The 27,872-nt window shown below is 35.4% G+C and overlaps 14 protein-coding genes across 14 annotated transcripts; 7 read left to right on the forward strand and 7 right to left on the reverse strand.

Annotated features, from left to right (window-relative positions):
* Positions 1–364: 364 nt before the first annotated feature.
* NESG_01605 (uncharacterized protein) lies at positions 365–3,541 on the reverse strand (the record flags this gene model as incomplete). The annotated part of the gene is made up of 1 exon (XM_053049232.1): positions 365–3,541. The coding sequence occupies one exon, from the start codon at positions 3,539–3,541 to the stop codon at positions 365–367; it is 3,177 nt and encodes a 1,058-aa protein (XP_052904182.1).
* Positions 3,542–4,859: 1,318 nt separating this feature from the next.
* NESG_01606 (uncharacterized protein) lies at positions 4,860–6,347 on the forward strand (the record flags this gene model as incomplete). The annotated part of the gene is made up of 1 exon (XM_053049233.1): positions 4,860–6,347. One exon carries the CDS (start codon positions 4,860–4,862, stop codon positions 6,345–6,347), a length of 1,488 nt encoding a protein of 495 aa, XP_052904183.1.
* Positions 6,348–6,894: 547 nt separating this feature from the next.
* On the reverse strand, positions 6,895–7,512 carry NESG_01607 (uncharacterized protein; the record flags this gene model as incomplete). The annotated part of the gene is made up of 1 exon (XM_053049234.1): positions 6,895–7,512. One exon carries the CDS (start codon positions 7,510–7,512, stop codon positions 6,895–6,897), a length of 618 nt encoding a protein of 205 aa, XP_052904184.1.
* A 949-nt stretch (positions 7,513–8,461) lies between these two features.
* On the reverse strand, positions 8,462–9,136 carry NESG_01608 (uncharacterized protein; the record flags this gene model as incomplete). Its single annotated transcript, XM_053049235.1, has 1 exon — positions 8,462–9,136. The coding sequence occupies one exon, from the start codon at positions 9,134–9,136 to the stop codon at positions 8,462–8,464; it is 675 nt and encodes a 224-aa protein (XP_052904185.1).
* A 766-nt stretch (positions 9,137–9,902) lies between these two features.
* On the forward strand, positions 9,903–10,163 carry NESG_01609 (uncharacterized protein; the record flags this gene model as incomplete). The annotated part of the gene is made up of 1 exon (XM_053049236.1): positions 9,903–10,163. One exon carries the CDS (start codon positions 9,903–9,905, stop codon positions 10,161–10,163), a length of 261 nt encoding a protein of 86 aa, XP_052904186.1.
* A 64-nt stretch (positions 10,164–10,227) lies between these two features.
* On the forward strand, positions 10,228–10,545 carry NESG_01610 (uncharacterized protein; the record flags this gene model as incomplete). The annotated part of the gene is made up of 1 exon (XM_053049237.1): positions 10,228–10,545. The coding sequence occupies one exon, from the start codon at positions 10,228–10,230 to the stop codon at positions 10,543–10,545; it is 318 nt and encodes a 105-aa protein (XP_052904187.1).
* On the forward strand, positions 10,545–11,030 carry NESG_01611 (uncharacterized protein; the record flags this gene model as incomplete). Its single annotated transcript, XM_053049238.1, has 1 exon — positions 10,545–11,030. The coding sequence occupies one exon, from the start codon at positions 10,545–10,547 to the stop codon at positions 11,028–11,030; it is 486 nt and encodes a 161-aa protein (XP_052904188.1).
* Positions 11,031–12,481: 1,451 nt separating this feature from the next.
* NESG_01612 (uncharacterized protein) lies at positions 12,482–14,242 on the forward strand (the record flags this gene model as incomplete). Its single annotated transcript, XM_053049239.1, has 1 exon — positions 12,482–14,242. One exon carries the CDS (start codon positions 12,482–12,484, stop codon positions 14,240–14,242), a length of 1,761 nt encoding a protein of 586 aa, XP_052904189.1.
* Positions 14,243–14,718: 476 nt separating this feature from the next.
* On the reverse strand, positions 14,719–15,402 carry NESG_01613 (uncharacterized protein; the record flags this gene model as incomplete). The annotated part of the gene is made up of 1 exon (XM_053049240.1): positions 14,719–15,402. The coding sequence occupies one exon, from the start codon at positions 15,400–15,402 to the stop codon at positions 14,719–14,721; it is 684 nt and encodes a 227-aa protein (XP_052904190.1).
* Positions 15,403–15,429: 27 nt separating this feature from the next.
* NESG_01614 (uncharacterized protein) lies at positions 15,430–18,540 on the forward strand (the record flags this gene model as incomplete). The annotated part of the gene is made up of 1 exon (XM_053049241.1): positions 15,430–18,540. The coding sequence occupies one exon, from the start codon at positions 15,430–15,432 to the stop codon at positions 18,538–18,540; it is 3,111 nt and encodes a 1,036-aa protein (XP_052904191.1).
* Positions 18,541–19,395: 855 nt separating this feature from the next.
* NESG_01615 (uncharacterized protein) lies at positions 19,396–20,679 on the reverse strand (the record flags this gene model as incomplete). Its single annotated transcript, XM_053049242.1, has 1 exon — positions 19,396–20,679. One exon carries the CDS (start codon positions 20,677–20,679, stop codon positions 19,396–19,398), a length of 1,284 nt encoding a protein of 427 aa, XP_052904192.1.
* A 1,913-nt stretch (positions 20,680–22,592) lies between these two features.
* NESG_01616 (uncharacterized protein) lies at positions 22,593–23,912 on the reverse strand (the record flags this gene model as incomplete). Its single annotated transcript, XM_053049243.1, has 1 exon — positions 22,593–23,912. The coding sequence occupies one exon, from the start codon at positions 23,910–23,912 to the stop codon at positions 22,593–22,595; it is 1,320 nt and encodes a 439-aa protein (XP_052904193.1).
* Positions 23,913–24,543: 631 nt separating this feature from the next.
* On the forward strand, positions 24,544–25,659 carry NESG_01617 (uncharacterized protein; the record flags this gene model as incomplete). Its single annotated transcript, XM_053049244.1, has 1 exon — positions 24,544–25,659. The coding sequence occupies one exon, from the start codon at positions 24,544–24,546 to the stop codon at positions 25,657–25,659; it is 1,116 nt and encodes a 371-aa protein (XP_052904194.1).
* An 873-nt stretch (positions 25,660–26,532) lies between these two features.
* NESG_01618 (uncharacterized protein) lies at positions 26,533–27,552 on the reverse strand (the record flags this gene model as incomplete). The annotated part of the gene is made up of 1 exon (XM_053049245.1): positions 26,533–27,552. The coding sequence occupies one exon, from the start codon at positions 27,550–27,552 to the stop codon at positions 26,533–26,535; it is 1,020 nt and encodes a 339-aa protein (XP_052904195.1).
* Positions 27,553–27,872: the final 320 nt, after the last annotated feature.

A 27,872-nucleotide genomic window follows, 5' to 3' on the forward strand; every position in this document is an offset into this window, starting at 1 on the left:
TGGTACAGATTTATCACAGGATGCAGCTGCATCATAGTAATTAAAAGTTATAAGACACTTAATATTCTGGTTATTTCGCATGGATTTCATCGTACAGTATAGTCTGGTCTCCTGTGCTCTATATTGCACTCTGCCAGAATATATCGAGTGTGAGTGTAGGGTAATTTGGCATATTTTGCTTGGATATATGTCTTGCTGGATAAGGATGACTGTTAGATAGTCTAGTTAGTCATAGACATACTGATAAAACTGTTGATTGCACAGGGAAAGTTCATGGTGGGCGTAGTTATAGAATATTTATTAAAACAGGTTCAGTGCCTTTGCTAAATACAGATGTAGTATGGGAAGATTTGCAGGTTCATGGCTACTTCTTTGGTAATTTGAATGTGTGTACGTTAATAATGTACTTTGAGAGAATCTGCAGACTAGCACCAGTGAACTCCTTCTCGCCCATGAACAGCCTAAGTTCTTCCATGGAAGACCTCCACTTAAGGTATGCTTCCTGCAAGTTGTTTAGCTCTTTTAATAGAGAGCTTATTGACTTCTTATGCTCCTTTGCAATATCAATTGTTTCAATAAGCTCCTTCTTGCTATAGTACTCCTGGCAGTCTGTCTCTATGATATCTGTTGATATTTTTACTACATCTGATAGCACAGTCACGCATGCCTGAATTTTCAAACTGTCTTTTTTCATCTTCTCTTGTATAAGGAGAACAAGACTTGAATTCTCAAGTATCCTGGGAAGTGTCTCAAGCTTAATACCCCAGGCACCTTGGTTTCTTCCATTGGAGTTAAGAATATTTATAATCCCCAGGGTTGTCCTCATTATTTTGTGGATGCTCTTTTCCTGCAGGAGAAGCTGGCAGCCTTCTGTCAGTTTATGTACATTTGGCAGAAGGACATTCTGGATATTCGGCAGAGTTATTTTTAGATGGAGGATCATTAGCTTATCTTTAAACCAAGGCACTGCAATTGCCTTTTTAAAGAAAACTTCAGGTGCTAGTTGCACAGGATGCTTTCGTATGAGCTCGACTTCTTCATCAGTAGGGTAGCTTTTAAGAAGACCTGAAATAAGGGTTTCATTAAATGGCTCTGGATTGATATTTGCCACTGCCTCAATTAGCTTTTCATAAGGGATCTTAACTCTTGCAAGCGCAATATCAATGGACTTGCATCTTTTTTTATCAATTACCCCATCCACTATGGCCTTTTCTTCTTCAACGGTTTTATCAACTTTTTTTCTTTCAAAAGCAGAAAAGTCTTCTTTCTTAAATATCGTTAATTCGCTTTTGTCGAGTACACTCCACAGGCCAGTTGTACCTGGCTTTCGTATATGGACTTCGTAAGGTATCTGCTGCGGATTAGATGGCTGCAACAGTGCAGCTTGCTCTATATATAAAGCTCTTGGTCCAGGCTTAGATACCTCTGCACTATTGATAGTAGTTTCATCTGTACTTGTCTCTTTTGACGGGACAGATTCACTTTTCTTTGCAAAATCATTCTTGGGAATGCCCATAGGAGGGCATACGCCTATTTTTGGCTGTGTAGGAATGGGCACAGTACTACCAGGGTCTAAATCTCCACTCAAAGGCTTTTTCATAATTGGCGGTGCAGGCATTTTTGAAACACTTGGCATAGATCCTCCGATGGGTGGTTTGTTGAGTGGTGCAGTTGGTGGTTTACCCAGAGGCATAGTTGGTGGTTTACTAAGTGGTGCAACTGGTGGTTTACCTAGAGGCATGGTAGGCGGTTTACTAATCGGTGCAGTTGGTGGTTTGTTGAGTGGTGCAACTGGCGGTCTGTTAATCGGTGCAGTTGGTGGTCTACCCAGAGGCATAGTTGGTGGTTTAATAATTGGTGCAACTGGCGGTCTGTTAAGTGGTGCACCTGGTGGCCTGCAGGGTGGCCCATTCGATGGACTAGTTGAGATAGGTACTTTGCTCGTGTCTTCTGGGAGGTTTTTCTCTGTGACTAGTGCATCTCGGCCATCAATGGCTTTCTTTAAGGATATGCACTGGTCTTTAGTTAAGGATATTCGGGTTATATTCTTAATGATTTTGCTAACAAGAGAGTCTGTCTCTATCTTGGTTAGTATTCCATCTGGGATATTGAATCCTTCATTCTCTACCATTGTCCTTTGGCTAGTGGTTTTTTCTGTTGGTGTTGGTGTTTTCATCTCTTTTGTTCTAGCAAGGGCAGAAGGTGCTTTTGACTCGGATAGACTTACGCTTACTGCCTCAGGATCTTTCTGTTTGGTGCCTTCTTCTGTCTTTCCATCTTTTTGCGTTGAGTTTACGGATATTGCAGTGGGTGATGGGAAGATGGGTGCCTGCAATTCCTTCCCTCTTATAATATCCTTGCATATGCACGTGTACGTTTCTTTCTCTGCCTTTTTCTTTCGAATGGCTCTTTCTTGTTCTATTTTCGCAATGTCCTTATTTTTGTAGACAGATTCCTCCAGAACACATCCTCTGATGTACTGCACTACATCGTATATTCGGCTGCTGTTTATTCTGTTCAGAACACTCAAGACATTTACGATATATGTAAGATCTTTCTTTGTGTCTTCTGTGTCCATTTGAATTTGGCGCACATCAATCTCACCTGCCATGCTGCGCACCTTCTCCTGCATCTCAATTACTTCACCAATTAACTTTCTTGTCCCACAGAAGGTGCTTTCAATCTTACTGAGCACTCGTCCTATATCGCACATTCGCAGCAGACTATCCAGCATAATACCAACCAAAGGTGGCTCAGAGTAGAAATCAACCAAAAGATGCAAAAATGCAATTGCGTACTCTTCATCAATCGTCCTAAATGTCAAGTTATAATGGATCTCATCAAGTATTCTTTTCATTCTAATGTCACAAGCAGGAATGCAGTAGGCATGTACTTCGTGCTTAGAGGACCTAAATAAATAGTCTAGAAATACATCCATATAAATAGTAGAACACTTTGCAGCAATCTGCAGGATGATAGTAGATATTCCTGCATACTCAGAAGGGAAGTGCATGAATATCTCTGTAAACAGTTTTGTACTACTCTGAAGACTTCTTATTATAGCAGGAGACTTCAGCAGAGTTTTAAAAAAGTTCACAGTGGGCTCTAGTATCCTGTATATGGGCTTATTCTGCTTGGTATTTTCCAGCTGAAGATACATCCTAGAATCCTGCACCTCTGCCTTTGGTGCAAGAGCAGAAATAATTCCCCATACGTCCACAAGAAGGTTCTTTTCAATTGCCTTCTCTACCTCTCTCTCTGTTAGCTCCACAAACTTTAGCCGCAATATCCGTATCTCTTTAATGTATTCCTCAATGTCCGTTATATTATAAGAGATTGAAAACGGCTTTTTAATATTTTTAAATTGATTGGCTATCTCAATCCCTGATATTTGCATAGACTTATTCTGTGCATTTATCATACGGAGTTTCTGCTCTGTGGGCAGCGCAAGCAGCACCTTCCTATTTTCTCCTTCTATCCCCAGCTCCTCCAAAAGGGATTGAAATTCCTGTGCTAATGCTGTACTAGATGAATCTCTCATTCGATAAAAAATAAATAGAATGCGAAATTAATAGAACAAGGCACCTATTTAATATAACCCGATGAGTAATATAATTAATGCGAATAAATTAAGACAAAAACCACAGGAGACAGCAAATATGCAGTAGAATGCAAAATATGACTGCAATAATTTCATAAATATTCTTAATATGCGTGCACTTAAATCAAAGAATTTCATGCATATTTATTATTCTAATGTGTCTCCTGCAGCCGTATATGATTCAGTATAATAAGTAAGGAGTATATGCAGGGTGACTGTACATGGAAATTAGTTAAATAATTAGTCGGATATTTTATTCAGCTTCTAATTAAATTCACTCATACAGTGGGAGAGAATATCCCACTGCATGGGCATATTGTATATTATATATGGTGTGTATTATATTTAGAGTATTTTTTGGGTGGAATTTGCTTTACTAGAGCATTGCTTGACTGTGAGATTCTTAACTGAAATTTACTTTACTAGAGTATTGCTATTTGACCAGAGTATTGCCTGGGTAGAAAGTTTCCTCTTAATGACTGTATATTATTTAACCTACAGCATGCAATTTTGAGAAATTCAGAAATAACTTTGGCAAATGCAGAGTACTATATTGAAGATTCTTTACAAGAAGGTTTATTAAGTGAAGTATTTAGAATGTATAGTTTGCACTTTTAAGCTTCTTCTTATAGTAAAATGTTGTGAAGTATAGTAAAGATTCTTTTTCGAAGAAATTCTAGAGTGTTTGACTGTGTCCTTTGAAATTTGAAGTAATAGCAGAGATATCTGAAATAAAGTGACTCTAATTAGGATATTTAGGGATATTTATGAGATATAGTAGATATATGCATATACTTGAAGAAACAGTGAGATGCAAGAGATACTATATAAAACAAATAGAAGAAATAGTTAAGATTAAAGGATAATTTAGAAGGAAAAGAATCTATTAGTTTAATACAGTGAAAATAGTCATGATATACTGGCTTTTCATGGAATTTCATCTAGTATAATTATACTCAGCTAATAGTCACTGACTTTGTCTCCATGGTATACAAATACTTCTGCCTAATAATCAGGCTTAAATAGAAGATTAGCCAATAGAATAGTCTCTGCGGTAGTATGCATCTGGTGAATTTGTGCAGTAAAATGAATAGTTCAGTCTATATGTCTCTTTCAGTCAGTAGAAAATAAACTTGTTCATAGAGACTTTCACAGTAGCAGACTAAGAGTGCTAGATATACCCAGGCACATTGAGCTACAGAAGGTTTCATTATAACAGGAATATACGGGACATAGACTTATTTTTGCACTAGTATTAATGATCAAGTGTTTTCTTGTTATGGGAGGTCTCTTTGGTTTTAAGATGTTTTGTTTCAATTGTAGCATAAGTATCCTTTCTCTCTCGGATATTATGCGAGGTCTTCTTTTTTTCGCTATGCTTACATGCAGATGCGCTGTTGAATATAAAGGCACAGATGAAGCTGCAACTGGACAGATGCTAGGGTCACGGGATATAACAAAAGTGACAGAGCACATGGAACTGCCTTCAAGAATGACAGACAGACAGGACAAAGAAGAAATAGAAAGAGTTGCAAAAAGAAATATGCAGTACAACCAGGCAATAGATAAGAATATAAAATATGCACTCTCTACACTCACTAGGCAAGAGAAAGAAATAGCACAGATTAGAAAGGCACTATCTTCAATCTCAAGCATAGTCAGTACATTTATGCAAGAGAGTGCAGAGAAGAAAATACCTAAAGATAAATTTGTTGCAGTATTTGATGGAGGGTCAACAGGTACCCGCTTAAATATATATCAGTTTGATGAGAAGGGTCTTACCCTGAAGTCGCATCTTTTCAAAAATGTTTCCCCAGGGATTCATCTAAGCAAGACCCCAGAAGAAGATATTAGAAGTCTTCTTTCTGTTGGAAGGAAATACTTGGAGGAACACCAGCATACAACAGGATATGACTTCCCTGTTGTATTCAATGGAACTGCAGGTCTAAGGCTAATTGGGGAAAGAGCAAAAGACCAGGTGCTAGAGAAAGTAAAAACCGTTATTTTGGAGGAAACAAAGAAAAAAGAAATAGAAGTAAGGGTGATAGATGGGAAAGAAGAAGGGTTTTATGCATGGGCAGCCCTTGTGTTTGTCACGCAAATGAAAGAGAAGATTGGGATTATTGACTTAGGTGGTGGATCAGCACAAATTTCCTTTGAAGTTGACAAGGATGCACAGAGTGTTCAGGAGGGAATAGTGCACGGAAAGAAAAAAGATGTTTTATCCAGGTCCTTCCTTGGAATGGGTCTGGTTGCAGGCCTGGCACAAGTGCACAAACTTGACACTCAGAATGTGTGCACGTGGAAATCACAGAGTTTCGATGTAGCCAAGTGCAAAGGCCATATAAAGACCATACTAGCCACAATGATACAAAGTACAACGCATGGAAAGGAGGTTGCTCCTGGATTGTCCCAGATAAATACTATTTTTGTCTCTTCTTTCATTGCAGAGATGCTGCATCTTCTTAAGACACCTGCAACAGCACAGTTCAAAGACATAAAGAAGATTGCCTCTACGGTTTGCTCAAATAAGCCATCTGCACCACATACAACTGCATCCAATGCACATTCTGCCAGTAACCCACCCATTCCAACCTCCCCAGCCCCTGACTGTGTGAGTGTGCTGTACACCATAATGTTCATGGAGAATCTTGGTGTCGGCCTTTTTACTCCTATAAAGAATGTGGCAACCATTCCAACTGATATTAGCTGGTCTCTGGGTAGGGCACTTTCTCTTATCGAATAGAAAATACTCCATCTATAAATATATAACTGCAATTAAAACGTCTTTTATTTTATCTTATCTTTTTCACACTTTTCATCTTTTTGCATTTCAGGTGCACCTCTGTACTACTGTCGTATGCAAAATATTCTACTAGTCAATTTATTACTCGTCTATTAAAATATTTCGAATATTTATATGAGGCAGTGGAGTGTTTTTGTATTCTTGAGTATTTTGGAGTGTATTTGTATTCTAGTATACTCTAGTGTACTCTAGAGTATTTTTATATTCTAGTTTATTCCACTGCACTCTAATATACTCTAGTATATTCTACTGTATTCTAGTACTCTAGTATATTCTACTGCACTCTACTACACTCTAATATATTCTAATATACTCTGAATATACTCTAGATACACTCTGAATATATACTCCCGCAGCGTGCCCTTTGAACAATAAATATAAAGGCGTATACAAGTATATATTCTTGTCTAAGTACGGATGTGCTTGCTTAAATAACCCTTGCTCATGAAATATTAAAGAAGCATGGGATCTTGTGAGTACCATATTTCTACATTTTAAACCTTCCTAGGACTAGAACACCAAATATACTTGAGTCACTTGTGATGTGCATTAGAATCTGCACTAATGTACACCCTGTGAATATGCACCAGAATGTGTAATAACCCTTTATCCTTTTGGTTCTGTTAATAATTATAAATAGACTAGAGACTATCCCACTCAGCAAGAATGTCAAGCACCCAATTGGCCAAATATGCTCAGTGAAATATAACTGCAAGGCCTTTCCTACGATGGTAATTGGGAATGTGGTTGACATGGAGTAAGATGTAATGTACCCAGACTCAATGAATGTGAAACTAAATAGAAATGAATATAGAAAGGATCCTAGGAGAAGTACTCCAAAGAAAAGTGGAACAAGTTTCCCCATGGAAATATAAAGACAAAAGGGCTCTGTTGTGTCTCTATAACTAAGAAGTGCCCTGAAGAAAGAGCAACTGCAAACCATAGATACAAACAAAGAGGCAATGTTTACCCAAAGACCTACTTGAGAATATGCCTTTTGGTTCCCTGGCTTAGTCAGAGGCTGCAGAAGGACAGCCCTTCTAAAATATAGTGACTCCTTAATTATGTATAAATATGCTCTTTTTAGTCTGCTGTGCTGCCCCATAATTCACAAAACATAATAATATTTTACACGATTAAAGAAGCACTGTATCAAACTGTCATGAGCTAAATAAATAAACAAAGAATTAAAAAGAAATCCATAATATAACTCAAATACTTTTGTTTTTATGATGTACCATTGAGTGCATACAACTAAGATACTCAGTGGGTTTGAAGGTATTTCTGGAATATTTCTCTTATTGAAGAATTTAGTGCATGCTTAGTGGATTTTCTTAATGGAAAGCAGATTCTGCAACGTAATAGAGTATACAGTAGTACTAGTACTTGCAATAGATGTATAACTGGCTGTTCATGGCACCTTATACAATGAGACTATAGTTATAGGTATACTATGGTATAATAGGTGCTTTGAAGAGAGAACTATTTGTTTACTTTAGATGTCTCTTGACTACTCACAGTCTGCTACCCCGTGGGATATTACTTTCTTGAGTATTTGAATTTATAAAATGCGTCTAAGTGGTCTAAAACAGAGTGATAGAAGACAGGCGTAACTAGAAATAGCCCGAAAGTATATGTGATATTTGTGATATATTTACTATATGTGATAAAAGTATAAAGGGGAATATCTTGGTATTTTTAATATAACCCGATATAACCCGAATCTACTCAAACTTAATTTCTGTTGATAATCCATAGAATACGCAGTCTACAAATAATCTGCAAAAATATACGAGTACTTAATGCAGTAATTAGTCTAGTATACTGTGTATTCTGTGGATTTACTAATAGATATAACCCAATATAACCCAAATACAACCCGATATAACTCGATATAAGAAGCACAGTAATAATCATTTATTCCTAATACTAATAAAAGTATCGATGCGTCCCTTGCAAGGGAACCAGCCTGGACTAATAGTATTTTAATACAATTCTTTGTCTCCTTGCCCCTCTATCCTTCATTTATGCATGCATTCTGGCTACTTCATTCTTCATTTTCGAATGATAATTGCATTGTCTCGGGTGCACACAATACTTAGATAGAAGACTAAACCACAGATAAAGTTCCCAATTATCATGGTCACCTGGCGTATAATGTTTGTTCTACTGTCAGATGAAGGATCCACACACCCAGACAAATTTATAGTAGCCAGGTACTGAGAAATAATACCTATAATTACCATGGGGAATATGCTGAATATCATGCCGTATAGTCTAATCATACTTCTGTGCATTATAATGTAGAATATGCTGTCTACTAAAATCACAGGAATACAAACTGTGAACGAAAGAATTAGAATGTACACAGCCACAGCCATGGTGATTTTAAAGACCTTTTTATAGATAAAGCTAACCCCAAAGATCAGAGCAGGCACAAATATAAGGAATTCTACTCTTGGTGCACATATTATATAAAGCATCTTCCCAAGTAGAATTCCATCGCACAGAATAACTGTAGATGTATTAATAATCATTGAAGTAAACAGAATAGATAAGAAGATGTATAGGCTGGATACCCATGTAATACCACTCCGCATGGAGTGTGAGGCAGGCTGCAGGAAGAGAGATCTTTTAATATTGGAAGTTTCATTTTTAATGGAAAACCCTTTTGACATCTCACTTATCCCACCCCGTGTTCTACTTTGCATGCCTCCCTGTCTTGCCATTGAATGAAAATAAAAACAATAATATTAATAGAACTTAAAACAATTTGATGCCCTTTCGAAACAAGAACCAGAAAATAGATATATTTACTATATAAGGTTATATCACTTTGTTATTTAAAGTGGTAATTTTAGATTCCAAGTAAATAAGTCAAAATACTTCGGGTTATCCTTATAGTATTTTTGGACTAGAGGGTGAGTTTTTTGGGTTAGAGGGGGGATATATTCTGGGGTATAGAGGGTGAGTATTTTGGACTAAAACATAAATACTCTGGACTAAACCATGAATATTCTTGAGAGTGTAAATATGTTTTGGACTAAACCATGAATAAAGACATTTCACTGTGTGCCTTCAAATTAAATATATAAGGGCACTCTAAATATAAGATATATGGCTCTTTCAAAGTATTTATTTATTGAATTATTCTTGCACTCTGGGAAAACTCAAAAAACTCTTACTAATTGAGCAGAATAAAAGGAGTATCTAAGTATCTAATATTTAGTCTTAACCAAACTCCTTTCTTAACTAATATCCTTTAGAATATAAGGCTATTAGTAGTCTGTCTATGTGACTGTGCTTCTCTGGGAATATTTTTATTTAAATAGTCTAAACCCACTGAAACCCATTGAGACTGGATATGGGCAATGGACTAAATCTACTGTGCACTTGGTAATCTGAGAATTATCTGTTGAATACAATGGAATAACCTTATAATTTCAGTGCTAGGGCAATCTTTGTGTAAATTTATCGCAAAAGTTTTTTAATATTATGACGTACGTAAGCACACAGAAACCAGATGCTCCCGTAGAACAAAGCATGTCCTTGGAAGAACTTAAGCAAGGACTCTTGGAAATAACCCCAAAGGGAACAGAAAGAATATCCAGAAGCGAATTAATTAAAATAATCACTACAATGGGTGATAAGCTTACACTAACTGAGGCAACCCAGGTTCTTTCCCTGATTCCCACTGTAAATGGCGTAATTGAAATTTCTTCTTTGATAGACAAATTGCACGGGACTTTTGAATAAATTGAATGACTATTAAGCGAGACTAGTATATGATGAATTTATTTTTTAGGAGAATGCGCTTTGCATGGAAAAAAGAAAAAGAACTCACTGGACCGCAAAATATCTAAAGCGAATAAACTCAACAGAGGTCACTCTGAAGCGGTCTCAATCAAAACGGTCCAAAACACTTCCCTCAACAGTTAAAGAGATAGAAATACAGCCAGTCTTTAAGAAGGAAAAAGAACAAAACACTGTACGTACACCTGACAGAGTCATTCACACGCCAAAACGAAAAATAGTATACATTTCCCCTCATAGAAATATAATAATACCCCCAACCCCACACGGTGCCTCAGAAGAGTACATTTCAGAGACTCGGTCTAGAAAAAGACTCTTTTCGTAATGAAAAAAATAATTAGAATGGAGAAGATAGTTCCTGAGGCAAGAAAAAAGATATCTGGAGAGATGGAAGCACAGAGCTTTTTTGACATAATAAATCCAAGCCGTCTATCGGCTGGGTCAATTGATGAAGGAGTATTCCCAGATGAAATTCTAGAGGGAATTGAAAGAAAAAGAGAACAACTTCTTCAGAAGATGGAAGTGTTTGTGGCAAAGGCAGCAGCACAGAAAATTCAACTTTGTGAGAAGAAAGATGCAGTGCAGGAGATACAGACAACAATTCGGGTAATTCTCCTGGAAATAGAAAAGCTCCAGGTGCAGACAGGAACAAACTGTGTTAAGGAGTGCAGTAGAATGCTTTCTGAGCTGGAGTGCATCAACAAGAAGATGCAGACTACAAGTACCTTGCACAGAAGGCTTTATTTTCTCACACTAGCAGTGGTTATATTCGGGTTAGTGGCTGTAGCAAAAGAGAAGTTTATGGATTAGACAGAGAGTGACTGTGTTTTGATTTGAATGATATGATAAAGTAAATAGTTGAGTAAATATAGAATTGTTTTGTCTTTGTATTGTGTGTTATACTGTAGATTGTAAATTATTCAAATACTACAGTTCTTCCGTACTAATTAGTATCTAGTATGCTCACAGAGACTAATAGTTAAATATTCATACTATGTGAGAACTCACGTATTTTAGTGCTCTGGTGTATACTGTGCTTAGCTTCATTCTGCAGAGATAATGTGCTGCCTATTAGGAGGTTAGAATGGAGTAAAATACCTCCCTGGGATATTCAATTAGTATATAGAAATATATTCACATATTCATACTTTAAAGGATCTTCTTACATTTATAGCCTTATGCTTGAATGTTATAACCTGAAATTAACCCAGTATATAACCTGAAAACAAACTGAAATAAACTGAAAATAATTCAGTATAGTCCAGTATATAGTAGGAGTTTATTGCTTTAATACGTTTGAATGAAGATATAACCCAGTATAACCCGATATAACCCGAATTTGCTTTGTAAGAATTTACTCCTGCACTATGCAAAGAATTCTCTGAAATTTCCCAAGAGACAAGAACTTAATTATTACTGAAGCAAGAATAATTCAATAGATATATTTTCACTAAAAAATAACCTGAAATAAACTGTTATCTTCAGCCTACTCTAAAGAATATATAAAATATATGCACATTATCTGATTCATCTGTGCATTAGTGTCTTTTACCACAGTAGTATTTGAATTTGTTCATAATGTTATTTTTATTTTTATATGCTTATAGAGTACTACAGTGTATATTTTTAATAGAGAGAGACTTTGTTTGTTTTCCATCTTGTTTTTTTAAAAACCCTTCAGCTTCTATCATTCTAAATAAAACTGCGTATTGTTTTATATAAACAACTATCTATTTACTGATTATTTATGCAGAAATTAGTCTGTCTCCATACATATATACGTAGTCCCTTAGGAGTACATATATTTTACTATAAGCAGCAAAGCAAATAAACACTTTAGTACTTAAATAAATGGCAATATATACATCTCTGTTGAAATTGTCTGGTATATGTGCTATACATAAATATAATTCTAGTATACTGTAATACTTAGTCTAATTTGAATATTTTCGTACGTATTTTAGAAATTAATTTTACTTTTCTCTTGCAGTATGCTTTATTTTTACTAAAAAAAGTCTCAATGGCTAGAGAACAGAATATGAAAGAGTATATAAATAAGAACAATTTATACAAAGGGAATGCCCTAATAGAATGACTATATTTATGATAGTGTGGATATTTTCAAAATACCACGTCCTAAGGACAAACAAATAGAAAAATATCAGTATATGTCTGTTTTCGTGTGAATGTAAATATTTTTAGTATTTTGGCATATCAAAAAATACAGTTTAAAGTATTTAAGCACTTACACAATTATTTACATGCGTGTCAACAATACGAGAGTACTTAAAATAGCTAAATTCTCTGTCCTGGCTATTTTAATTGTTTTTATTATAGGATTCTGTATATATAAAATGGTTGGCATTAAAAAGAATATATATAATCTAGGGTCAAATAACCCTTTATTAAAGAATATGCAAGTAGTCTCAAAACTCAATGACTTAGATGAGAGTGATATAGATTCCTCCTTAAAGAATAACCTTATGAACAATGATTCAGAATTTAAATTTGAGAACCAAAATTATGAATATTCCATGGATAATAGCTCTATGGATAATAACACTACCAATGAGCCTGAAAATAGACCAAAACAAATAAATCCCTACAATGCATCAGAGAAATTCAGCAAAGTTGAAAAGGATGATGGATATGGAAGCAGTAATTCTCTGAATTCGTTTAATTTAGATGAAAAAGAACAAAATATTCCCTCATCAGTACAAACATCACCATCCACTAGCACTCATAACCCGCATATCCAGCAACCATCCACTAGCAGTCATAATTCACAGTCTAATGTAATACATATCCCACAGAAGCAAAATATGAGGTTTTTTAACCGTCAGAATATACAAAGACAGAAGGACAATGAACACACACAGAATGGACCTTTTGACCAGCCTATAGAGTTTTCAGTATACGAAGACGAGTATAGAAAATTTGAAAGTACCCGGTCAGAGCATACTAAAGGGTATTCTGTGCTTTTTAATGAATCTGCAGATTTGGATGCAAATTATCAAAATTCATCCAATGATTATAATGAAGATGAGGATTTAAGTGATTTTAGTACATACAATAGTTTATTAGATATTATAAAGACATCTGATAGTGAACCTAAAGAACAAAAAAATTCAGTTAATTTTAATATGCAAGATGTATCCTATGAAGATGTCTCTACAGCAATGTCTATGAAGGACTTTAAGGATTTCACTGAAAAATATAATAAGTTAAAAGATGCTTATATGTTTTCAAAATTCACAAAAATAGCAAACAATCTAAAAGATAACTGTAACAGAACAAGTGATACTCTAGATAAGTGCTTACAAATAATGCTCTCAAATATTGATCAACAAAAAAAACTAAAGACTCCTCCAAGTTATACTACTATAACTGAGATTCCAATTACTGCTACAGCTGATACTATAACAGCTACTACTATAACTAAGGTTCCAATTGCTACTAAAGCTACTACTAAAAAAACAAAAACAAAAACTGCTACTAGAACAACTACTAGAACTGAGATTCTAATTACTGCTCCAACTTCTACTATAACTGAGACTAATGAGACTAATGAGACTAATGATACTAATGAGGCTAATGATACTAATGAGGCTAATGAGACTAATGAGGCTACAGATGAGACTAATGAGACTAATGAGGCTACAGATGAGACTAATGAGACTCCAATTGCTACACCAATTGATAGTACAGATGAGACTCTAATTGCTACAACACCAATTGCTACTACAACTCCTAAAAGTAACCAAGATCTAAGTGATAAAAATGATAAAAATCTAAGTGATCAAGATACTAACAGTAAGCCTTTACAACTAAAAACTCTAAAGGCTCCAAATTTTGTATCTGTCACAAAGAATTTAAGAGATACTGAACCTATTGGATTCTTTGGATATGGTCCTTCTCAAAATTATTTAGGTAATGGTAACGATTATGATCTACATGTTAGTAATTGTGCTAATTATGATTCAACTGATCCAATAAGTCCTTCGGTTCAAGATACAGTATAAGTAATCTAGTTGCTAAAATTGGCCCTCAGACTAATCAGAATCAAATATAATTAGTGCCTTAAATAGATAATATCTTCTAGACCAAAAAACTCATTATAAACAGACTAGTGGCTTATACTGCAGACTAATAGTACTACTGTACTTATTTCTATAAGTAAAAATAGTTGAAAGTCTGTTAGAAATAATACAGCCATGCATTTAGTAAGAATAACTAGACAGATCTACTTAGGAGACTAAGGTTATAATAATCCTAAAGATAATTAAAGTATAATCCTTTATGTAGTATTATTTTGTTCTTTTTCCTTTTAGTTTTATCTCTTCTACAAGATTTAATAGTACAGTACAAGATATTCTCTCTTTAAATTCACTATAATACTTATATATCAGAACTAGAAAGTCCGTTATTTATTTATTTTCAGATATAAATTGCATCATAGCAACTTATTAACTCCTTTAGTGTATAATTACTATTTCTCTTATTCACTATACGGCAGACGCCTAAATAATATGCTTCTATGATAGAAGTCAGATGACCTTCTGACTGTCTCTATAAGACTGGTTATTACAACCACACGCACACCCAGGGCATTCAGTACCTTTAATAAGAAGAAGACCTCGTGCTTTTTCTCTTCTGTTCTTTCCACATTTAAAAGCGTAATTAGAGTGTCTATCCCTAATATTTGTGTCTTTGTAATATGCTGCGTCTTTATGACTGTCTCTAACACGGAAATCATCTCATCCATACTCGTTGCAGTATGGACCTTTGTCCCATCTATCTCAGGGACTGGTCCTTTTGTAATAATAAGCTGTGGGAATAGATGGTAATTTACTCGTAGCAGACCGTAAAGAAAACTAGACTTACCAGAGCACCTAACCCCAAGTATTTCAATACACACTGGTTCCATAAGAAGACAGGCAACTTCATTGTACTCCTCTATCTTTGCATATAAAATTGAGTTTGTATCTGGGTGAATGCGTTCCTGCATAGATAGTCTATCTGACCTATCTGCTTCACTTTGCCCCTCAAGCAGATTGCACAGATCTAAAGAATTCTCTGAGCTGAGATCTAAATATCCACTGTCTTCTGTACTGCTTTCAAGTGAAGACAGCTTGAAGTCTCTTAGAATGTCAGCAGAGGAAGATTTAATAATATCCCGCATATTTACAGACAAAAACTTTTTTAATAAATGGAGTTTTCATTGTACAAGCGAAGGTCTGTCTGGACACACACTTACGTGATTCCAGCTTACTTCTATCCAGCTGCGTACTGGTTTGGGGCGAAGATTACATTTGGAGAAGCAGGAACAAATGGATGTGCAATTTGTGTCTTCCTTCTGGCTCTGATCCAAGGATTCTTGTTTCTATCTTCATTTTGGGGTAGTAAGGTATACGAAATATCTAAGCTCACAAAGGTCTCCAACATAAATGAAGCAGAAATGATAAAAATCACAAAGAAGCAGGCAATGAACAAGCAGAATAAGGTTGGATTTGCACCAGTACTCTCCAAGGTGGCTGTTATTAAGGACAAGAAGGAGAAGATAAAGTGGTTTGAATTTGACAATGATGTGTTTTACTTCAATGGAACAGCAATTAAGCAGCTAGAAATAAAAACAGATTTCTCTTTGGAGGCATATCTCTCTAAGACTGTGAGTGTGTCCAATATGCTCACTACCCTGGAGAGAGTCATCTGCCCAAAGAATGAATTTAAGATTGAGCCACCTACTTTCATAAGAATGTTTGCAGAGCATGCAGTCAGTCCATTCTTTGTCTTCCAGATATTCTGTGCCCTTCTGTGGATGCTTGATGAGTACTGGAAATACTCTCTTTTTACGTTCTTCACGATAATTGCATTTGAAGGGGGAATGGTCTTCCAAAGACACACGAATATTAAGCAGCTAAGAAGTCTTAACCTAGCACCACAGAAGATCATGCGGGTGGTAAATGAGAAGAAGGAGGCAGTGCTAAGCTGCGATCTGCTTCCAGGAGACAGAATATTTGTTGACCAAAATATACAACTGCCAGCTGACGTACTAATAGTAAAAGGCACTGCAGTTGTCAATGAGTCTATGCTGTCAGGTGAAGCCACACCCGTCCATAAAGAGTCCGTTGTAAAGCAAGATGTACCCCTTTCACTTGCACACCACAAGAAAAATATCCTATTCGGGGGAACAAAAATACTCAAGATCTCTGAGAAGGGCATTGAGTGCATTGTCCTTAGGACTGGATTTATGTCAGAACAAGGTGAACTTATTAAGTCTATGATTGCATCAGAGGACACAGTTAGTGAAAATAACTATGAAGCATATATGTTTATCTTGGCTATGCTTGTTTTTGCAGTTATATCCTGCGTGTACGTTGTCCGTGAAAGCATAGCAATGGGAAAGACACTTTACAAGATTGTACTGGAGTGCATTATGATTCTGACTAATGTAGTACCACCTGAACTGCCCATGGAGCTCACTATTGCTGTTAATTCATCCCTTCAGGAACTTGTTGGTCTTGGTGTCTACTGCCTGGAGCCATTCAGAATTCCATTTGCTGGGAAAATAACCGTCTGTTGCTTTGATAAGACAGGAACACTTACAGAACTTAACCTGCAACTGACATCAATTGAGTCTGATAATAAGGCAATGGCACACTTGGTGATTGGAACATGCCACTCCTTAGTGCTTCTCAATGACAAGGTAGAAGGTGACCCCTTGGATACATGTGGATTCTCATACGTAAATGGATCTCTTCTTAACGATAACCAAATTCTACTGGAAAATAAGCAGTACACTGTCCTGAAGAAACTCTCTTTTGATAGTTCTCTGAAGAGAGCAGTCTCCATCATACAGTCAGAAGACTCTTTCTTTGTCGTTATGAAAGGTGCCCCAGAGACAGTCCAGGAATACTTACAGAAGGTCCCTGCTGACTACAGTAAATTTGAAGATTGTGCAGAGAACGGGTTTAGAGTGATTGCCTTGGCAATGAAGCCATTGAAGTCACTCTCTAAGGCACAGATTCTTTCCATGGAGAGAACTGAGATTGAGGCTGATTTGCAGTTCGTTGGAGTTGCCCTTTATAACTCGAAACTAAAGGATAATGCACAAGAGACAATCAGTCACTTGATAGAGAGTAACCATAAGGTGATTATGATCACAGGAGATAACGGGAAGACTGCAGTTAGTGTGGCTAAACAGGTCGGAATGTACAACGAGAAGCACTTAAGTGGCTCTAGTGAGATAGATGCATTCTTGCACAGTGTATCCCAGATGCCTGAGTCAGAGCAAAAGACTGTGGTCTGGCCCTCTGTCTTTGCCAGGGCTGACCCAGACTCTAAAGAGAAGATTATTTCCCTACTGAACTCAATAGGAGAGTACACACTCATGTGCGGTGATGGAACAAATGACGTTGGTGCATTGAAAACAGCACATGCTGGAATTGCTCTTTTGGAAAAGACAAAGGGAAAGGGTAAGTCTATTGCCTTACCTGGGAATATAGGACAGTCTATGTTCATTCTTGATGAAGAGATAAAAGTGAAGTTGGGAGATGCAAGTATTGCAGCCCCTTTCACCTCCAGGACAGGATCTCTTAAATCCGTTATTGACGTTATTTCCAGAGGACGGTCTGCACTTGTCAGTACTGTGCAAATGTACAAGGTACTTGCTCTAAATTGCCTTCTATCTGCATATACCCTTAGTGTCTTTGATACTATGGGCGTAAAGTACGGTGATTTCCAAATGACTGCTGCTGGAATGCTCTCTGCTGTTTCATTCACTTTCTTTGGGAAATCTAGGCCTCTTGCCCGGATATCCCAGGAGAAACCAGTTGCAAAAATATTCAGTAGATACATTGTAGTCTCTGTTGTACTGCAAACCCTTGTGCATATCTCCTCGTTCTACTACATATACCTTGGAGTAATTTCATTTGGGCCGATTGTCCTTCAGGAGAAATTTGTCCCTACGTTAGCAAATACAGCCATGTTCTTGCTAGGATCTGCCCTGCAGGTGACCACGCTTGTTGTAAACTATGTTGGGCGCCCATTCAGAGAAAGCCTTACAGAAAATAAGAAGCTGTTGAACTCACTGCTTCTTTCTTTGGGGATGGTGGTTGTCTGCACCTTGGAGATTATGCCTGAGATAAACGAGCAAATGCAGTTTGTTGAGATCCCCATGAACATGAAAATGAGGCTACTTAGCACAATGTGCGCCAACTTCATTCTTTGCTTGGGCATAGAAAAGACTTCCTTTGAGCTTTTCATGCGAAAACCAGCTGCAGCTGTGGAAGAGCAGAGAAGAGATAAGAAAAACAAGTAGACTATTATTCTGTTTCAGCATGCAGTCCTTGCAAAGACTATTGAATGAATAGCTATCCTGCAACTAACCTGCAGCTTTTAAATAAACTGAATAAAGTATGCACAACCACTCTCTTTTAAACAAAAACGAACATCCATAAACCCTCAGTACATGAATCATTATGATATTTACAGTCAATTTATCTACACTGCCCTTAGAAATACCCGTCTACTGTGCATGAAAATATTTTGGGTTATATTGGGTTTTAATGTACTCTAACAAGATAATATTTAAGCCAGGAGATATTAATATAAACCTTGATAGTAGATAGTTGTCAAGGGTGCTTTAGTTTCGGGTTATATTCGAATATCTTTGGTGACTGTTATTTTTTGTCTTTTTGTCTTTTTATTGAATTTTGTTGTCGACTGTTTTCAAGTGCTGTCGAGTAGAAAAGATGGAAAATTATTTAAAATTCTACTAGTAGAGAGAGTACACTAGAGCAAAAATTACTAAAGAAAATTAAAGAGAAATTTATTTAAATTCACTACTACTAGAAGTACTACTATATATAGAGTACACTGGCAGTAGAAAAAAAGAGAAAAAGAGAGAATTTGTTTAAAAATACTACTAGTAGAGAGACTAACAACAACAATTACTAAAGACAAGAAATTAAAGACAAATAGACAAAAACTAAAGACAAAAGATATAATTTACTTAAAACTACTACTACATATAGCCACTAGAGAAAAAAACATTTATATGGATATAACCCGATATAACCCGAATGTTAGTATACAAAGAATATAATGAAATATTTTATCATAACGGTATTTATTAATCAGACCTTATTTTGCAAAGAATACTGTATCCTTGCACTCAATGGGCATTCCAATTTATTGTGTTTAAGTCTATCCCTTCTTGTGCCATTTCGAATAGAGGCGAGAGTTCTCTTAGTTTCTTCACCTTTTTTACAACTTCCTTTACTACGCTCTTAATATCTGACTTTGTTGTAAACCGTCCTATTCCAAATCGCAAAGAGGAATGTGCTAGGTCATCCTCTACACCAAGGGACTTTAATACGTAGGATGGCTCAAGTGATGCAGATGTACATGCACTCCCACTGCTTATAGCAATATTTGGAAGGGCCATAATAAGAGACTCTCCTTCCACATACGGGAATGATATATTTATGCAGCCTGGGTATCCACTTACGTCTCCATTTCTCTTTATATCTGGGATCTCCTTGATCAGTCCTTTTATTAGCTGCTGTGAAAGTTCTTTTATTTTCTTGTTGTCTTTCTCCATGTCTCTCTGTGCTATTTCGCATGCCTTCCCTAGGCCTGCAACCAAAGCCGTTGGAAGAGTTCCACTGCGCATGCCTCTCTCTTGGCCACCTCCACTGAATAATGGCTGTATTCTTGGTCTGGGCCTGTCTCTTGTGACATACAATGCACCTATTCCCATGGGCCCGTATATTTTGTGTCCTGATATGCTCATTAGTGATATATTCATATCTTTAACGTCTATTGGTATTTTTCCAACTGCCTGTGCTGCATCTGTATGGAAGAATACATTGTTTTCCTTGCATATTTTCCCAATCTCCTTCAATGGGGATATTGTTCCTATTTCATTATTCACTGCTATGATACTCGCAAGAACTGTCTGCGGTCTAATTGCTGCCTTTAGGTCCTCTATATTTATTAGGCCATTCTTATTCACAGAGAGATATGTTACATCAAAGCCTTCTTCTTCTAGGTCTCTGCATGTCTCCAGGACACTCTTATGCTCTATTTTTGTTGTGATGATGTGCGGTTTTTCACTCATGTCTTGCTTAAGGAATCTTGCAATTCCTTTTATCGCTATATTGTTGCTTTCTGTGGCTCCACTAGTAAATATAATCTCCTTTGCATCTGCGTGTATTATCGAGGCAACTTTCTCTCTTGCGTCTTCTACTGCCCTCTCTGCATTCCATCCAAACTGGTGGGTTCGACTGTGCGAATTTCCAAACTTTTCTTTGAAATACGGAATCATTGCACTGACTACCCTTGGGTCTGTTGGAGTTGTTGCCTGGAAATCCATATATATAGGGGTACTTGCCCCCAGCCCAATCCACTCAGATATTTTTCTGGGCGCCCTTATGAGCGAGTGTATTAAAGACATAAAAAAATTTGTAGCTTCCATTGAAGATTTCAACTGGCTTAAGCTAAAATAAAATATTCTGGATAGTAATCCAGGGGAACAGAATGTATGGAGATTCCATATTTATTGTCCCTTGGGAATAGAACTATCTCAACTGTCTGTATATTCTGAATGAAATACAGTTTTATTTACTCCTAAAGAATTCTTTATGTGCTGCTGTAACTAGTTTTAGTATGTCTATGGTAGTGAATAATTATATTATATCTATTTGATATGGGTTATATCGGGTTATATTGGAATATATTCAAGTATATTTCTTGTACTATTTGTCTGCTTATGTCTTCTTGCTTAAAATTAGACTAATAATCCTGTTTTATTTTCTGTTGTCAGTCTCTCTACTAGTAGAAGTTTAACTTAAAATGAATTTCATCTTTAGCCTTCTAGTCGACAATCTCACAAGATTATTCTGAGACTGCAAGAGTCCATATTTACACTTGGATGAAGATTCTTTGTATATGAGAAGGTCACTGTAGTAAATAGTGTGAAAATATTAAGACAACTGAAAATTGTCCTTAGAGAGACAAAAAATCACAGTAACCGAAGATATTCTAGTATGTGATAAGAATAATACCCCCTTGACAAATATCCCTATTAGAGGTTTATATTACTATATCTTGGCTGAAATATTATCTCGTTTGGACATATCAAATTTCTTCATTCAATTGAACCCTCTACTAGTTATAACCTTCTACTAGTTATAATAATGAAATTCTGGTTATATATTTACTTTATAGCATATTATATATAACCCGTTTATATTAAAGTCCCTTTTGACTGCTTCTTTAACTTTCTGCAGGGCCATTTCTCTTTGCTAGGTTTGCTTCTTCTGTATACTTCACTCTTGCACAAGATAACTGCTTTGCAACGTACAGAAGGTGTTAAATAATTTAACACCAAAATGTATTGAAAGACGAATATTATACCTTTCTACTCATACTGACTGGTTCTTTTATTCAGATAGCCCAATGTGTCTAGTGTATGTCTATGGGACTGTTATTTTATTTTCTATTTTTTTGATCTTTTTCTTCTTTGTGTGCAGTAACCTTTCATTTTTTACATATATATACTACAGTATAGACACTTTATATTTTTGGAGTAGCACTAGAAAATATGAAAATATACGTAGATAAAGAACCCTACATAAATGGCATGCACACACAGCAAGTGAACAATGGCATATGCATAATAATACATATGCAAGTTATACCAGCCCACTTAGATGCTGTGTGTATGGTTAAATTTAAACAAAGTTATATAAAACATGCGGAAATATAGATTATATGGCTTCTAATAAATACATCTAGTGCCTTACTATGCACAGATGCAACTTGCATAATAAGAGAAGCAGAAGAGTGCATTCTATTATATCTACTACTGAATATTTTAATCCTATTAAAATCAACTCTAAAGAATATAGTCCCAAAAATAAAGCACTAACTGCATAAGCATCCAAGAGACCAGTACTATATGAAGGTATATATGTAGGGAAAAGGCTTTTTAGCAGTGAAATTTAGTCTAAGTTTAATAACTATGACTCACTGTGTAGTTATATTTTCATTATAATAGACTAAATATACTGTAAAAATATCTAAACCAAAAGAATAGTTCTATTGTTGACTTTTATTAAGAGTAGATAAATCCATAAGAATAAGTTCAGCACTTCTTCTGTGCTTCTAGAAGGATTGTAGCTTTTTACATCAAAGTGCTTCCAGCAAGACATCAGCAAAGAAAAATAATTATATGTGCATAGAACAAAAGACCCATTTATATTAATAAAAGCCTTTGACTTAAGAGAATAAGCACATATTTGCTACTTTCTGGCTTTATGCCTACTGGCATACGAGTTGCAAGATGCCTTTTTTCACCCAAAAAATCTATTTAATATGGTCCATAGGGTTTTCGCAGTAGTAAATAGATGAAGACCTTGAGGTACCCATCTCTTCATTATTATTAAAGACTGAATCACGGAGAGTTTTCAATGTAAATATACTAGTGGCAAGACCAGCTGCGCCTATAAGAGCACGTGAAACCATGCTCTTTTTACTCTTAATAGGAGTGACTCTGTTGTGGTCTAATATAATGCTTATATAGAGATTTACTCTGGCCTTAATATATTCAGCAATATCCTCATCTATTTCATTCTCATGCAAAAACTTCTTTAGCCTAGCAAGAATTAATTTCTTCTGAGACTTAACATTGTAAGGTAATTTTGCACTTCCCTTCACCTTGGGTGATGGCAAGGCAGCTGATAATTGTGCTTCATACTCCTTGTAGCTACTGTCTTCATCAAGTATATCCTGGATAACTTGGATAACCTCATTTACAACACGAAAGTTTTCATAAAGATTTACAATCATTTGCTTGTCGTAATTAGACATATTTTCTTCATTTTCCAACTGTTCCTTCTCAGTATGTGCCAGTAGACTCCATCTATGACTCATAAATAGACTAAGTGCATAATCTATATTATACACCCCATCCCTTCTCTTCTCATACATATTAATTTCACTTGTCACAAACCCTTCACTCTTTAAGTGCTGCACAAATTTGCACAGAATAGGAATTACTATGCTCTCCTTGTATATGGAGACAAATAGTTTTTCTGCTAGGCTGGCTGCCTTATATGTCATGAAGTAGTACAGATTTCCTTTATGATTCTCATTTGTGTAACTGCACCATCTATTCATCTTATTCTCTATAGTATCCAATAGAGACTGTATTTTTACAGACCCAAGTATGTCCTCCAGACACTCAATAAACTGGTTCTTTGTAGTACGCATGGTTCTATAGATAGGATGGTCATTCTCTGATAGATAAATCATCGTATTCTTCTCTATGAATAGGTTAATAATCTCCTTGAAAGAGTCTGTGTTGCAGTAATCAGGCATATCTTTTATATCTATGTAGATATTCCTGATTAAAGCATTTTGCAGTAAAGGAATTAAGTCATTCTTTCCAAAGTAGACTAATTCGCATGTCTTAAGTAAGGCTTGCTTTATATCAGCAATAGCCGAATCATGGTCAAATGACACTCTTGCATAGCATTGTTTTGAGTCAGGAAAGTCCCATCCATCTTTAAATACGCAAGGAAGAGTATATCCATACATTCTCTCCACATCAAAATTAGATAATTCATCAGCATCCTTATACATTAAGAAGGCATTTGTTTTCTCCATACGCTTGATCACAGACATTCAAAAAAAATTATTCTACCAAATAAATAACAGCTAAAATAGTCATAGAGTCATAGACTAAGACCTAATATATTTTGTATATTATATACTATGAATAAAATAGTACTAAGTCTACTGCTTTTTCTCTTCAGGTATTATTCTCTTCACTATATATTCTATTCAGGTATTGTTCTATTCAGGTATTTTTTTATTGTTCTGCTGTAGAGCATAAACATAAAAACTTCTACTAAAGAAATAATACATCTAGTGGTACTTACTAGTGATAGAGAGTATTATATGTATATATTTACACGTTTATAGTTGTATTTTCATACATATTTACTTGGTATTTCTTCACAATATATTCATTTTATACTCTATTCCTGACCAATACTATATATTCACTATATATTCCCAATATTTCTTCTATATATATTCTCTCTATATTTCTTCACTATATATTCTTCCCAATATTTACAAAACATGTAAATTTCACTGCAATTTATCACAATATCTACACATATCTACATATACCCCATGAGATATATCTACATATCTACACTATTCTATGAAATCCTGCAATAGCCACCATCCTTTGTAAGTCAAGTCTATGGTATATGAAGTATAAATAAAACTTTACCATAATTTTATTATGTATACCGTGGGAGACATAACAGTGCATGTGGCTGACATAGGACATGAGACGTGTAAGGCAGGCTATGCAGGAGGAGAAGTTCCTTCTATTTTTGAGAAAAGAGGTGAAAAGACTCTAGAAGAAGCACTTACTGCCACATTAGAAGAACTCACAGATGACCTTGAGACTATTCCATTGATTAACATTGAAGATCCATTCACATCAAAAGAAGCCAGGAAGAATGCATTCTCGCATATAATGGAGACTACTTTGGCTTCTGGTACACTGTTTATTAATGGGGCTGTTGCAGATTGCTTTAGTTATGGAAAGAGCTCTGGTCTTATGGTGAGACTATGTGGGGGAAGTACACAAGTTATCTCAGTTATTGATGGATATTGCTTGAGTGGTGGTATTAAGAGTACATGTGGTGGGGATAGTCTGACTAAGGCTGCCCATAGTCTTCTAAAAAATAAGTCAGCAGAACTAAAGACAGATCTTCTTGTTCCACCAGTGGCAATTCAAGAGAGAACACGAGTTTCATTTGAGCAGATGCCAATCTACAAGGAAAAGCCTTCATATTCAATTCTCTCAGAGGAAAGTAAGGTACCTCTTGAGATGGGTGTTGCAAAGTGCTTTAAAGAGTCAATTTCCTTCATTGGTCACTGCCAACCAAAGTACTATGAATTTGCAACTGGCTTCAGTACAAGAATATTTTCAGAGAGAAATATAATACCAGAACTTCTTTTTGAGAAGACTGGAAGGACAATGGAGAGACTTGATCCACTGAAGCAAATGGCTGGGGTTATTGAGCCAATGGGACTATTAGAAATGATAAAAACCACCATGGATACAGTTGACTTAGACCATTATGATATGCTTCTTGGGAATATAATGCTGTCAGGTGGTGGTTCTTTGATTCCTGGGATAACAGAGAGACTGCAGGCTGATCTTATGGAAATGTATCCAAATGCCAGGATAAAGGTGAATAATGACAGAAGAGAGTTTGGAACCTTCTTTGGAGGATCAATCTTAGGCTCACTTGGGACTGCCAGTACACTTATGATCACTAAGGAAGACTATGAAGAATGTGGATTAACAGCACTGGACAGAAAGAGGTCTGAGTGGATAAAGTAGCATAAATAAATAAGCATTTTACAGTCTCTGAGTGTATATTTGGGTTATATTCCCTTGTACTTCTATACTCTTGGGTGAAAATATCTCTAAATATTCATGTCCTGAGACCGTATTATCCCTGGGTATCACAGTATATGAATCAGTACATAGTCACTTTAACTGCAATTATTTGAATATATGCTAATTCTACTGTATATACGACCCATTCAGCTTATAAATGAGCACTTGTTCATGCACTAGAATTTTCACTCCTGCAAGTTAAAACTATAGTCTAAAGTATTTATGTACTTTACAAATATATCTAGTAGGGTTTAGAGGCAGGAGTGTATATGTGCATATATATTAGACTAAGGCATTCTAGATATTTTATAAGTCTGCATAATTATTTATGTCTACTTCACAGGATAACCTGAATTTAGCCCATGATAAATTCATTCAAATAAGAATATTTAAGAGAGAAAGAATTAAGAAAATACAACGAGAAGAAATATAAATAGATAAGATACATGTACACTAGATAGGGCATAAATAAGTTTATTATTGCTAGATAATTAAGGGTATTCAAGATATTTCAGACAGTAGCTTCATGCACAGCAGTCCTTTATTTAATTTTACAATAGACAACCAAATATAACGGATTCAAATATAACGAATAATCATATTTATTCTCATTATATCTCGAAATATTTCAACATTATATACGTTATATCCAATATATACGTTATATCTCAAAATATTTCAACATTATATACGCTATATCTCAAAATTATTTCAACACTATATCTCATATTATATCCAATATATACGTTATATCCAATATACTCCAAAATACTCCAATATAACCCCAAAATATCTCGATACACCCCAAAATATTTACACCTCCTGGTCATCTGATTCTCTGTAATTAGAGATGGATGACCTGGCCTTCACCCGGAACAAACAGTCACTCTGTGGGTGCTTGTACAGTAGGATGCTATACCATACAAAATATATATTGAATATAAGGTCAACAAAAAAGTTCTCCAAATTATCTACTATATTCAAGCCTAACCGTCTATTATTCACTTTGTTCTCAGTGCGTGAATTTACAATTGAATACATTCTCTCAGAGACTGTCATATCCCTGTAATAAGTATTAAGAATATACCTTCTTTCACCAGATGTCAAATATATAAAGACAAACCGTGCAATATTAACTAGAAAGAATATCCTCATGTACCACTTCTTCTGGTTATTTTGCTTTGTGATCCATAAGAAATACCAACAGAAACATGAAGTAATCCCAACCCACAAATTATTTATGATATCCGTATCAGACGTATACTTATATGTATATATGTACAAGAATGAATTGAATATACATCTATTTGTAATTAGTAGGGCACACCCTTCTAGCATAAAATAGACAGAATAGTACGTCACACCAGATGAAATATTATTATTTGAGACACTGCACATTCTTTGATAGAAATAGTATTTTGTACTTGTAGCCCATTTGATATTAATGGCTATCCTAAGAATATTTGATATAATATACAAAAAGTACAGGATTATATTTATATTTGGGATTGTAAATGCTTCTACAATGGCATATCTAATTAGACGGGCACATTGCATACCAATGTATACATAGAAGAAAGAGATAGATCCAGTGACAATAAAGTATATTATGGCTTGTAGGTCAACAAAAGACTTAAAGATAATATTTGAGATTGTTTCGAATATAATTGTAAATAGTTCATCTTGGTGACCATAGCTATTTGTACTGTAGTAATTTTGTCTAAGTGTAATAACAGACACTAATGTGTATATTATGCTAAGAGTACACATACCAAAGAAATATCCACCAAATGTCTTTGATGTCTCTCTGTTGATTAACCCTATATCCTGCATGAATATTATGTTTATTGAATATTTATAAGGATATCTTCATATTTAGAGTATTCCATTATATCTCATTCACATGGACTGCATTTCTTATAAATTATTCAAGCCCATATGTACTTTTAACTTTTAGAATATTCTTTCTACATGTTTATATTATATTTACTAGGATTACAGTGTGATTTAGTGGTTTTATCTTCTAGATGAATTTATAACGGGTTATAACACAGTAGATTTGAAGTTTTCTAGTAGAAGAAGTTGTCTATTTGAAGTTGTCTAGTAGAATTTGAGTATTTGAGTATTTGAAGTTTTCTAATTGAAGTTGTCTA

This window comes from Nematocida ausubeli, assembly GCF_000738915.1.
Source record: "Nematocida ausubeli strain ERTm6 chromosome Unknown supercont2.4, whole genome shotgun sequence".
Classification (NCBI taxonomy): domain Eukaryota; kingdom Fungi; phylum Microsporidia; genus Nematocida; species Nematocida ausubeli.